The sequence below is a fragment of the Chrysemys picta genome, chromosome 9 (genome assembly GCF_011386835.1).
Source record: "Chrysemys picta bellii isolate R12L10 chromosome 9, ASM1138683v2, whole genome shotgun sequence".
NCBI classification, from domain to species: Eukaryota; Metazoa; Chordata; order Testudines; family Emydidae; genus Chrysemys; species Chrysemys picta.
Genome location: NC_088799.1, coordinates 58,111,967 through 58,125,273, shown reverse-complemented (window position 1 = coordinate 58,125,273; position 13,307 = coordinate 58,111,967). Strand labels below are relative to the sequence as shown.

Below are 13,307 nucleotides of genomic sequence, written 5' to 3'. Positions count from 1 at the left end.
TCCTAAAGAAGCTGACCAAATGCCTCACAGAGCTTACTTAGAAATCAAGCAAGCATACAGCCCAAATTCTTATTCTCAAGTGGAAAATGATATATATGTACAAATAGGATGAATAGATATAGTAGACCATAACCTTTACGGAGATATGTTACGTGGCACAGGCGGCACAAAACATATTTCAGTTATATCATACATACATTTATAAACACCCCCCCATAAAGCCTTATGGGGTACGCTGTCACAACTTCGGTGTGTCTTTGTCTCTCAGAAACTAGTTTGTAGGCATTACCCAGAACTACAACATATTTCAGTAACAATCATAGAGCAAAATCTCATAATTTGACATGCAATGATTTTACACATATTTCAACAGGATAATAATATTCAGCAGATTGAGTTTTCAAATGATACCTCACAAGGCATACTTTGTACAAAATATAGCCATATAAAAGTAGTGAACATGAGGTACAGGGTGTCACAACCTGCCGAGTTCTTATGTTAACAAGAGATTGGCCAATGTCACTGGTATTTTACAGTCTCTCCTCAGGTTGGTCCATCCAAATTTTGACCAATGGAGGGAGCTGCACTAGCAAATCTGGGGTCTGAGAGCCTCACTTGCAGGGGCAGTTGGACCCTTTATGGTCTTTAATGCAAGATGTGGCTCACAGAGTCTTCAAGTCCCAGCATGCAATACTCCATCTTGATCCCCAGAACTCTGGCCTTCTGGCAACAAAGGGATACTGTGTTTACTACATGCTGGGACCTGTTATCTCACAGGCCACAGCTCCATAGGAAAAGTGAGGACAGTCGTGGACAGTACTTTGCCAACCCCTATTTTAATATGTTGCAAAGAAAGTCTGGTTTATCCTGCTCAGGAAGGAAGATCTCCAAGGCCCTGATTGGTAGAGCTCTGATCTGGCATGGTGTAAAGATGGGACAAAAAATAATATTTTACTCCAGACAGCATGTGGGAGTAGCTTCTTTTCCAAGCATGAATTGCACTGTTCTCTGCTTCCACATCATAGAATCGTAGAAGTGTAGGACTGCAAAGTACCTCATAGGTCTAGTCCAGTCCCCTGCACTCAAGGCAGGACTTCGTAATAACTAGATCATCCCTGACAGGTGTTTGTCTAACCTGTTCTTAAAAAGCTCCAGTGATGGAGATTCCACAACCTCCCTAGGCAATTTGTTCCAGTGCTTAACTATCCTGACAGGAAGTTTTCCTAATGTCCAACCTGAACCTTCCTTGCTGCAATTTAAGCCCATTACTACTTCTCCTGTCCACACTGGATAAGAACAATTTATCACCCTCCTCCTTATAACAACCTTTTATGTACTTGAAAACTGTTATAATGTCCCCCCCCCCAGTCTTCTCTTCTCCAGAATAAACAAATCCATTTTTTTTCCAGTCTTCCCTCAGAGGTCATGTTTTCTAGACCTTTAATCATTTTTGTTGCTCTTCTCTGGACTTTCTCCAATTTGTCCACATCTTTCCTGAAATGTGATGCCAAGAGATGGACACAATACTCCAGCTGAGGCCTAAGCACGGAGTAGAGCTGAAGAATTACTTCTCGAGTCTTGCTTACAATACTCCTGCTGATACATCCTAGAATGATGTTCATATTTTTTGCAACAGTGTAACACTGTTGACTCATATTTAGCTTGTAATCCACTATGAGGTCTAGATCCCTTTCCACAGTACTTCTTTGTAGGCAGTCATTTCCCATTTTGTATGTGTGCAGCTGATTGTGCCTTCCTAAATGGACTACTTTGCATTTGTCCTTATTGAATTTCATTCTGTTTCCTTCAAAACATTTCTCCAATTTGTCCAAATCATTTTGAATTTTAATCCTATCCTGCAAAGTACTTGCAACCCCTCCCAGCTTGGTATCGTGCACAAACTTTCTAAGTGTCATGGCTTTGCATTCCCAGGGCAAATAACTTGCAGCAATAACAGTTGAGTGAACTCCACATTTGTGTGGAATGAAGGTAAATTTGATCTCAAATAAGGGGCCTCCCTTGGTCAGTAGAGATCTCCTGCTCACGGCTTTGCCACTCAGCGATGAGCATCTCCACATGCAAGCTGTGATCATGGGGTATGCTGATCACACACTTCAGGTCTTCCATGGGTCATGGATTTAGCTACCACCACCGTTCAGCACGGTGACCAAATGTCTGGTGCCTGCAAAGCTGCCCCTCAATGGCAAAATCCCAGCTATGCTCAGCTTCTTCTCACAGCCAGAAAGCTCCTGTGGGTTGAGCTTACCAATGGTACTTGAACTTCCTCTTCTGCAGTTGCTCTGGGCTCTGCAATGTTCACAGAACAGACATGCCACAGGAGAGATGCAGAGAGCTGGTATGGGCAGCGGTACAGGACCGTACTCACACATTGAGCCCTTTCTATCTGTAAAGGTCCCCAGTGTTAGCCCTCTGGGTTGCCCTGCCTGCTAAAGCCAGTGTGATGGACATGTTTGTGAAGCTTAGGTGTGAGTTTCCTAGAGGTGGCCAGGGAGCAGCTGGAGAAGTTTACTCAGCAAAGGTAGAATCCCAGGAAAACCGCTGCTCCTGGGGAGGTGTGGACACAAAAACCCAGCCTCTGAGACCTGCTGCCTTGGGCAGAGTCTCTGCTGCCTCAGGGCTGGACTGGAGAAGATGTCTGGTTATGAGGGATCAGGTCATTCCCTTCCCTGGAAACTTCACCACTCCAGCCCCCACTCCCCAAATCGACGCTCATGCTGAGACCTTTGTGCTTGAAGACATTACCAGTCTGTTCTGTGGCTTCTGGCACTTGACTCCTAAGCGATGGTATCATGGCTGCTAGCTCCCCTGCCCCCTCGGTTCAGATAGCTGAGTCCATGCCTGCTAGAGAGCTGTGTATGTTTGGTATATAGAGGAATTCCCCTGGTCCTGCCTGCTGTTGGGTTACTGCACTTTATCTGGCTGGCTCCAGGTCAAGTAACCCTGTCTAGGCCCTGCTCTCAGTGACTTGTGTTTAGGTTTTGGACTAGCTCTGATTGATAGTGAGAGTCTTAACGTTGGGAGAGGGAAAATAGCATGTGTGGAGGGACTGACCAGCAGCAGAGTGAAAACCTGAGACAACTAGACCACAAGGTCCTGATCTGCTCTGGCTCATCCCATATTGGAGGGACTAGAAATGGGAAGGAGAATTGGTCCTCTTTGAAGCAATGGTTGTAGCAGTTAATGTTCAGTTCAAGGCTCTCTCTTCCCTCTGCCCCGCTCATCCCACCTTTAACTACCTGTTCACCACAGTTCACCCCCAGGAAATGGAGTCTTTCCCCGTTTGTGCCCTGACCTCTGGTAGCGCTTGCCTCACACTTGCTGTCTAGACTCTTAGATTTCCCCAAGGATGATGCCATTCCTCCTTCCCCAAGAGATTCCCAGAGTCAGAGGACACACAATTTGCTGGGATGGCCAGGGGAAGGCATGGAGTTAGATTTTGGGTGGATCTAAAAGCCCCTCAGACTGACCATTGGGTTAGCCAAAGGGGTTGGGGGAGTGTGTAAGTAATTCAGGGGCAGGCAAACTTTTTGGCCAGAGGACCGCATCGGGTTTCATAAATTGTATGGAGGGTTGGTTAGGGGAGGGGGTCATGGCCCCATGCAACCCCCCCGTTCTCTGATGACCCCTCTGGGACCCTTGCGACATCCACACACCCCTGCTCCTTGTCCCCTGACTGCCCCCGGAACCCCTGCCGCCCCATCCAACCCCCCCTCCTTCCTGACTGCCCCCCGGGACCCCTGCCCCCATTCAACCCCATGTTTCCCCCCTGACCTCCATCCATATCCCCGCCCCCTGTCCACTACCCCGAACTCCGCTGCCCTCTATCCAACCCCCCCTGCTCCCTGCCCCCTTACCGCGCTGCCTGGAGCACCGGTTGCTGGCAGCGCTACAGCCGGGCCACACTGTCGCTGCCGCCGCCACCACCACACAGCACAGAGCACCGGGTTAGGCCGGGCTCTGCAGCTGCGCTGCCCCAGGAGCTCCCTGTCCCACTGCCCAGAGCATTGCACCGACAGTGGAGCGAGTGAGCTTAGGCCGCAGGGGGGGAGAGACAGCAGGGGAGGGCCCGGGGGCAAGCCGCCTGGGCCAAGAGCTCGGGGACCTGGCAGGACGGTCCCGCAGGCCGTAGTTTGCCCACCCCTGACATAATCTAACGTTTGGTATTTCTAAGTGCTTGGGCCCCTTCGCTCTAGGCTGTGGCATCTCTTCTAGCTCATCAGGTCTGCAGATAAGATCTGAAAAGGGGGTCAGGGACAGGGGAGACTAGATGGGGATGTGCCCTATACTTGCAGCTCAAGTTTGGGCCAGTTAATTTCTTACCCCATCTTGTATGGTCACTGCTCGGGGACGTCACAGGAACCGCGTAGCAGCAATGGCAGAGCCAAAAGCACATGGCATTGGCCGGCTGACCTTTGGCCTGACCTTTGGCCTCTTCTCCAGATGTTCATGAGGGCCCAGTTTGACTACGATCCCAAGATGGACAGCCTGATCCCCTGCAAGGAGGCGGGGCTGAAATTCAAGACTGGGGACATCATCCAAATCATCAACAAGGATGACAGCAACTGGTGGCAGGGCCGGGTAGAAGGGTCCTCCACGGAGTCAGCAGGGCTGATCCCCTCCCCTGAACTGCAAGAATGGTATGTTCCAGAGCTGCTGGTGAAAGCAGATAGGGGGGTTGGGAGACTCCTAGTTGCAGGCTCTGTGCACAGCTCCAAGTGCCGCATCTCCAGCATGGGAGCTGCCCATGGGCTGGTAGCTCAGAATCCCCGCCTTGCATCCATGTGGAATATGTTTCAGAGATGAGACCGGTGTAGGTGCTGCTCCTTGGAGAAGCCGGGCCCAGCTACTCAGTGCAGAGAGCTAGGTAGACTGTCTCTTTTGGGATAGGCTGTTGGCGCCCTGTGACCCATGGGTCTAGCCTGGTGCTGCCCTGATCACCTTGGTGTGGACACTAGATCTGGCAAGGAGATACTCTCTGACCCCTTTGGCATGAGCCCTGAGTATCCTTTCCTTACTCTTGTGCATTGAGGAAATCCTGATGCTTCTGGGGGTCGCTAGGTTTGGACCAAAACCTGACCTGATCTGACCCCCTCCATCGCTCATGTGTTTTTCCCCTTGCAGGCGTGTGGCTAGTACAACCCAGTGCAGTCAGAGCGAAGCCCAGAGCTGCAGCCCCTTCGGGAAAAAGAAGAAGTGCAAAGACAAATACCTGGCCAAGCACAGCTCAAGTAAGCGGCCCCCTTCCTTGTCATGAGCCCTTGTCTGTTGCTGCTCAGAATCAACCCTGGCAGCTCTGTCACCACAATGCACCTTCCCATTGGGCAGTAGGACAGGGGTGCTCGCAGGACTCTGGTGCTTAGACCAAGCACTGGGCTCTGTGAGGTCGTTTCACCGGTTGAACAGCGTATGCAGGGTGCTGCAACCTGGTGACGGGGCTGTGATCCACATGTCCTCTGCAATAGGCTCCCCTGGTCATGTGAAAACTGTCTTTCCTGGGATCTCTTAACTTCCCCCTCCTGGGAACAATGCAGTCAGAGCTGCACAGCATGGCAGTGTGCGCTCTGGTAGCTGTCTCCTTATTGGAGGCTACCACTCCTACTCCCAGGGTAGCATGAGGAAAGGCATCTTGCCCAGCGCTGCGTCTGGCATTGGCTTTCCTGGAAGAGCCCCCTCGGGTACAAATCAGTCAGATGACCCTGAGTCATCTGGTAAATGACTCTCCATTATTTTCCCCTCGGAGATCTCTCCTCCTGTTTGTAAAGCAGCCTGCAAAGAGCCCGACCCGCTGGCTTTGTTTACATTGCTGCTGTGGAGTCGCAACAGGCATGGACTCGGAGTGTACACAGGGAGGAGAGAGGATGTAATCTGGGTTTAAACAAGCGGTGTTCTCAGCCGGACTGGAAGGAAAGAGCTATGTAGGAGCAACTCTGCCGGCGGCTGGTGCCAAGGGAGGAGGGGGGTGCTGCCACTAGGCATTGGGCTTTGTAAAAGAGCCATCTGTGTTTTTTTATAGTTGTTCTAGGCCCAAGTGCGTTAGCTGGGGATGGGTGCAGAGTTAAATCCCAGTTCAGGAGGGATGGGCAGAGACCCATAACTAAAGATAATGTGAAGCCTGTTGTCCTACCAGAGGGATGGTCCCCAGCCCAGCCCCTCCTGCAGGCTCCCCCACCTGATCTCTGCCTGCTTTGCTCCCTCTCCCCTGGGATTTTGCTCTCCCAGAAGGTCAGCTCTCTGCTCTGCATTAGGAATTATGGGCCCAAGTCTCCCCTGCACTGTGTCATCGTTTACACTGTGCATAGTGACACCCGAGCATTGCCATGGCACCCCGGTGACATGTTACACCCCTTCTGCACAAGGCACCGGGAAGCAGCTCTCTGGCTGGAATGCTCAGAAGGGCTCAGCACCCACAGCCAGGGCCAGAGTTTGGCACAGTGGGTACATGATGGGTGCTGAGCGCCTTTAAAATCCTGGTCCTTATTTGGTGCTGAAATGGGTGCTGAGATGCCTTGACTGTAGGAGTGGAGACCTTGGAAATCTGGCCCTGAGCTAATTTATGGCCCTCATCATCAGATGCATCCGGACAAACACAAACCCTGCACTCAGGTCCTGGCAAGTCAGCGGTTTTCAGTTCAACTCTTCTTAAAACTTTGTAACAGATCAGAAATCTGTTCCTCAATCAGGGAGAATCCTCCCTATTCACCACCTTCATCCAGAAGCCAAGCCAAGCCAAGCAAACAAACCCTGCTGGTTAAGTGATGATCTGCTTGTACTAGTGAGGTTTTAAGGCACCAGGACCTGAAACTGACCCGTAATAAGCCAGTGCCAACAATGCCCCAGAGAACTGAGTGATTGGGGGGTGGAGAGTTGTGTGACCAGAGCCTGGGGACATGCTGGCACCTGGCCTGGCCTGCAGTCTGGGAGATGGGACAAACAGGGTAGTAAATCAAGGGGATAAATAAAGATCCCCACAACTCACTCAGGGGAATAAACTAAGATCTCCATAACTCCTTCAGCTAAGCGTTAGGCTTGCAGCTTCCAGTTTGGCTCCTCTGGGGTCCAGACTCCTGGGCAGAACTGAACGGGGAGAGGAGAGGATCAGCTGTTTATTTCACACCTTGTCACAACAGTTTCCCCATATTAATCCCCAAAGTAAGTTACCATTTGCAGATTTCTCTCTGCGGCTGAGTTTCTAAGGGATGCAGTGTGACCTAGGAGAGAGCCTCAGGACCAGAGCTGAGTGCATAATTGATTTTTTTGGTACATGGGCCAAACTGAAAAAATCTTTTAAAAAAATCAGATTGGTTTGAAGCAAGTGTGATGTTTTTGGGGTTTTTTTTGCCAGGGTAAAAATAATTTGGGGTTTATTGTTTTGGAGTGCTTTTCATTCTCGCGCTCTCTCTCTCTCAGGCACGATCTTTTTTTAATTTTTGCTAATTTTTTTTCGTTTAAAATTTAGCTAAATGTTGAAATGAAATGCCATTTTGGAAGGAAAAGTCAAAGCATTTCATTTTGACTTTAAAAAATCTCAATTTTTTTCCCCAGCCCAGACTATTCACTGAATTTGGAAATAGTTTTGTGCCCCCCAAAAGGCAAGTCACTTCCCCTCTCTGTGCCTCAGTTTCCCCATTTTTAAAAGGGGGCTAATGATACTGACCTTTGTAAAGTGATTTGAGATCTACTGATTCAAAGTGCAATATGAGAGCTATGTGGTGGTGGTGATATTATATATCGACGCCAATACGTCCCAGCGGCCCTGGGCAAGGATGTGCCCTAATTTTGCATCTGGACTGGTTCTGATGCTCTCTTGGTTCCATTTCCCCTCTCTCCTCCCAGTTTTTGACCAGTTGGATGTGATTTCGTATGAGGAGGTGGTGAGGCTGCCAGCCTTCAAGAGGAAGACCCTGGTGCTGATAGGTATGGCCCTGCCCCTTCTGTACGTATTGTGCTTTTCTGGCCATTGTCCTTCTCCACCCCGATCCTGACAATGGACAGAACGGAACCTGATAGAGCATTTCCATTGGGGAACCCTGCTGGCTGAGGGTTAGTCAGTTATTCCTTTAACACGGGTTTGATCCCAAGGCAATGGGAGTGTTTCCATTAACTTCAATGGATTTTGGATCAAACCCTTGATCCTTAATACAACCTCAGCTGGTGGATTTATGACCTACATCTGGCCTGAATAAAATGCATTCTCCTCGGATTGAGAGTCCTCCGGATTCTAAAGAGATTTGGGGGGGGGGGGTTTGGGGTGCTGCAAGAGTCACCCCAGACCCCCACTCTCCCCCTGTTTTGAGCTGCCCCTGCTGGCTGTGCAGTAGAAGTTACCATCCCCTCGTTCAAGAGCTGAACTGGCATCCTCAGGCACAGCTGTGCTGGCCAGCTCGGGCATCTAGAAACTGGCACTGTTAGCAGTACCTGAGTCATGGTGTGAATTGTGCTGCAGAGGGAACCTGGAGAAGGAGCAGCCAGCCCTGTGTGGGAGGGGGTGGGTTTTCAAAAACAATGCAGTTTTTTTTTTAAAGAATGATAAAGCTGCCTCTTGTTTAAACCTAAGGGTGGGAATCAATCCCTGTCCCGAGCCTTCCATGGCACAGACCCCTTGGTATGAGACTCAGGGCATGTCTACATGGGGACACTCAGGAAAGTTATTCTAAATTAGCTTTTAAAGTGGGTTAGTTAAACCACATTAAACCCCTGTGTGGACACTCTCATTCAGAATTAAAGTGGCCTTAATTTGATTTATCTTAATTCACTTTAAACAAAATCTAATTAAGACCACTCTAATTCTGAATGAGAGTCCACACGGGGATTTGATGTGGTTGAATTATTTCATTTTAAATTCATTCCTTTCGGTAATTTGGATTAACGTTGCTGAGTGCCACTGTGTAGACACTAAGGTCAAGATCTTAAAAGGTATTTTGGTGCCTAACTCCTATTGGTTTCACTGGGCGTTAGGCACCTAGGAGGATCCAGACGTAACTCGGCAGTGCCGAGGCTGTGCCTGGCCCAGTCCACAGTGAATCAGTGGGCTGGCTCTGGGACTGGAAGTGCATTGCCCTGCATTATGGCTGTATTGAAAAGAACAGGGTCTCCCATTTTGCAGCGTCTGGTCTGTTCCAAAGGGGCGAAGAGGCTCAGCTATCTGGCCTGGGCAGCCATTATCCCATTCCTTCTGGTGGATGGGCTCAGCGACCCAACAGGGATGGAATTTCCATGGCTAGCTCATCCTGCTCCATCCCTACCCGCTCTCTCTGCCAGAGGTCCTTCCTATGAATAGGGGTTCTTCTCTTACTCCCCCACATGGCTCCTGTGATCACCCTCTCCCCTTCTCCAGCACAGGAAAAGCCTCTCTGGGGGGGCACTGATCTCCCATCCCTCTCTCATCCTCTTGCACAGGTGCAAGCGGGGTAGGTCGTAGCCACATTAAGAATGCCCTGCTCAGCAAGAACCCAGAGAAGTTTGGGTATCCGGCTCCATGTAAGTAGTCACCCACTGTGGGGTCGGGATCTACAACCAGAACTAGCCATTTTAAAGCCCTAGGAAAGACAGTTTCCCAGCACTCACTCCTAGCCTTGCCTGAAGACTGCATAGAGCTGGGGGGTTTTAGGTGCAGAAAAGCTGTTTCAGGGAATGTTCAGAGATTGCTCCAACTCCCTCTGAGCCCTGGACAGTCTGAGCTCATAGTCACTGAGCACTGGGCGTTACTGGGCGAAGGATACCAAAAATAGTCCCTGTTTTTTTTTTTAAAAATAAAAAATAAAAAAAGGGAAGCTCTAAGGCATTCCTAAAACAGATTTTCTGTACCGTCCGTGGTACATGCAGAACCCCTGTGGGGGTGAAGTGCCAGGAAGATGTGATTGATGCTCCTTTGGAATGACTCACGAGAGTAACGGGACCACCCTAAATGCCATCAGAGAATGTTTCAGCCCCATGTGTTCATAGATACAGGAGTGCACAACCTCAGTGCAATCAGCCTTGAAATCAGACCCGAGCTCCTGCCACTGGATGTCTCAGTGACCCACTGCGTTGAGCGAGTTTTGTCTGGTCTGTTTTTGCTAGTGTTGCTAAAGTGGCTCTGGAGGTTGCCCGCAGTCATATTTAGGGAAGGTGTTGTAGTCCCACAGGGTGCATGCTGGGTAAATGGGGCCTGCCTCGACCAAGGCAGCAGCGTCTCCAGCACACTTGTACTTTCCAGCAAGATGGCAGCTTGTCTGTCCCGGGGGCATCTTTCCTTGCCATTGGGGAAAGCGATTGGGCTGATTACCCTGTGTTCCTGCCATAACTCCTGAGCAGTGCCAGTGCTGAAAACATGGCAAGGCCAACTGGAGAAGAGCACATCCAGCTAGGCCCATGCTGGGAATGGCCTGGTGTGCACGCAAAGGCTGGTGGAGGTTGCTTTCATTGGGTTATCTTGGCTTTTTGGAGCCTCCTGCCAGCAGCGGAGAAATAGAACAAGAAGTGTCAGGAGCCTGGCCTCAGAGCTGGTAGCTCAGTGTTTTCTCTTGGCTTTAAAGAACACCATCAACATGAAACCTAGTCAGGTTCAAAGCAGGCCTCATAGGTCTTGCTGGGCCTGATTTTTGTTACCAATAGAACTTTAACTATCCAAAGAGTTACAGTCCATTTCAGGCTCTAACATGAGCCCTTGTTCCCAAGTGATGCAGCTTACAGTGACTTTGGCTGGCCAATGAATAACACCAGCTTTGCCATACTAATCGCTTGGGGCAGGGCTGGGGGGCCCTTGACATAGGCAAGGAGGTTGAGAGGCAGGAGTGCTCCAGATCACCTCACCTGAGCAACTTTCAAAGCACTACAGGCAGCAAATCCATGCTCTGCCCAGCCTTGTTCCAAGCAGCAAAGGGTTAAAGCTGGTGGAGGCCCTGCCTCTCTTCACCAACTGCTCACTTCCTCTGGCTCCCCTCTCCTGGCCTCCTTAGGGTCCAGCTGAGCCCCACTTTTGGGAACACATTAGGCTTCCCATTGTGCAGAATGGTACAGCAGCCACCCTCTCCACAGCCTTCCTGCTCAGTAGTCACATTGGCCCAAGCTGGCTGGCCCCTTTGGTTCCCTTGTGGGGTGGCAGCATGGGTCAGTCACCCAGCTCTCCTGCCCATCCAGACACCACACGCCCCCAGAAGAAGAACGAGGTGGATGGGAAGGACTATCACTTCATCTCCACTGAGGAAATGACCAGGGACATCTCCGCCAATGAGTTCCTGGAGTTCGGGAGCTACCAGGGAAACATATTTGGCACCAAGTTTGAAACAGTGCATCAGATCCACCAGCAGGATAAAATCGCCATCCTGGACATTGAGCCCCAGGTGAGGGGGAGGGACGGGGGCAGCGTGTTAGGGGTCAGAGTTGGAAAAAGCACCTCTAAAATTTGCGGGGGCAGCTTTGCACCCACATTTAACTGCACATGCAATTGCGGGTGCAAAGGAGGATTTAACCCTGTCTTCCCAACTGTGCCCACCAGTTGTGCCCGCAGAACGCTGGGGCCCATCACTCGCGGGCATAATGTTAGTGGCTGGGTGAAAAATGCATAACCCAAGGAGGGGCTGGGTGAAAAGGCAAGGCAGTGAAAGAGCAGGCCATTTGGCTAGGAGCGTGGGACGCTGTGGAGGGCAACTGAGCTGGACTGAGCTATGCACCTGCCGGTAGCCAGGGGGGAAGGGCATGGAGGGAGGAAAATAACCACAGAGATAAAAACCAACGGATGGATTCCACCGAGTGCCCCCGTACTGGGCAGATACCTTGGGCGAGACCGCTGCTGATGGCCCCACGCCTTCCTGCTGCACAGATATTCCAGGGAGCACCCGCCTCCTAGAAGCGGAGCATAAAGGCAGATGGCAAAGCTGCCATGGGATTGGCATATCCATCCCCAGGGCACGGTGGAAAGGGCAGGGGAGTCTGCGCCCCAACTCGGTGACTTACTGCCTTCAGCTGATGAGGGCATGGAGGCAAACCTCTCCCCTCAGTCAGAGCTGACTGTTCCAGCCCTTAATGATGAAGGCTGTTCTGTGGGTCCCTGAGAACTTTCCAATGGGATGAGAGAGGATAATTACAGCTGCGGAGGTCACTAGCTGCTGGCCTGGAGAGGTAGATCACACTAGCTCTGCTCTACCCTCAGGTGTCACTATTTCAGGTCGGCACTGTCTAGCTAGCAGAACGTCAGCTGCTTCTGCAGCCGGGCCAGCATCCACATGGCAGCTGCTGGAAGGGTGCAGTCGGAATTCTTTGCTGCATCCCGAGCTAAGGATTTTTAAAATGAATTTATACTTAGCCGATGTGACAGGCCTGGAGCCCAAAGGCCTCTGGCAGCAGCAGTGCAAGCTGTCCCCAGCTCCACAGAGCCAGCCTTTGACCCACCTCTCTGTGGCCAGCTGTCTGCCTCCCTCTGAGGCTGGCAGATGCCCTGGGTGTGATGTTCGGGGATCCTGGCCTCCAGCAGGGTCCAGCAGAGCTGGCAGTGCTCTGGAAGGCAGGAAGGGCCTTGCGCTCTGCTCCTAGCAGAGCTGCCCTGCCCTGAAGAGCAGCTGTGCTCCGTTTGCTCCTCATCCCTCTCTCTCCCTGCCCTCCATCTGCAGACTCTGAAGATTGTTCGCACTGCCGAGCTGTCCCCATTCATTGTTTTCATCGCGCCAACAGACCAGGCCACGCAGGTGGGTGCCATGGTGTGGCGGGAGGTGGAGCAATTATGCAGGCGTGACGCTGGCCAGCGCATCTGGCCCCGATGTCCTCCCATACTCACACCCCCATGCACTTTTGCCTCTTTGCACCCCTCCGTGGCCACTGTGGCTTGTGGCCGGGGGGATGAAGAGACCTTTCCTCACAGCAGTGGGACCTCAAAGGTACGGTTCACCCCAAGCAATTGTTTCTGTTCCCTTTCCTCCCTGGGGATTTGTTCTCCTGTCCCCTGTTCAGAAACCAGCTTGCCCGTTCCCTGTCGGGTGTCTGGGTTTTCCAGCTGAAGGAGTGAAGTTCATCTGAAATATCCCAAACTTAAACCTCCCTGAGCGCACCAGGTAACTCCAAAGCTATGAGCGTGGGTGCACCCCCCCCCCCAGCTGGGGGCACAGAAGCTGTTTGTAGGGGGCTGGGAGCTGATTCCCCATTCATGATAGTGGCTGCCTGGACTTGAACAAGTGACTTTGCAAAAGGAATCCCTTAGGAGGTGAGATGAGGCAAACCTGCCCTTCCCCCAGGGCTGCTTCCCCTGCTCTTAGAGGGATTGTGGTGGCTGGAGCTGAGGGAGTGAGACTGTCCAGCATGTGTGCTCTTCCATA

General features: G+C 51.2%; 1 protein-coding gene across 2 annotated transcripts in view; it reads left to right on the top strand.

The window, feature by feature from the left end:
• Positions 1–13,307, top strand: part of MPP1 (MAGUK p55 scaffold protein 1) — a 41,117-nt gene that overhangs the window by 23,270 nt on the left and 4,540 nt on the right. For both annotated transcript variants that reach the window (XM_005301327.5, XM_042858752.2), the window contains 6 exons: positions 4,462–4,658; positions 5,143–5,249; positions 7,855–7,935; positions 9,418–9,498; positions 11,140–11,342; positions 12,609–12,683. In XM_005301327.5, the coding sequence (XP_005301384.2) occupies positions 4,462–4,658; positions 5,143–5,249; positions 7,855–7,935; positions 9,418–9,498; positions 11,140–11,342; positions 12,609–12,683 (744 nt within the window). The remainder of the gene's footprint in view (positions 1–4,461; positions 4,659–5,142; positions 5,250–7,854; positions 7,936–9,417; positions 9,499–11,139; positions 11,343–12,608; positions 12,684–13,307) is intronic.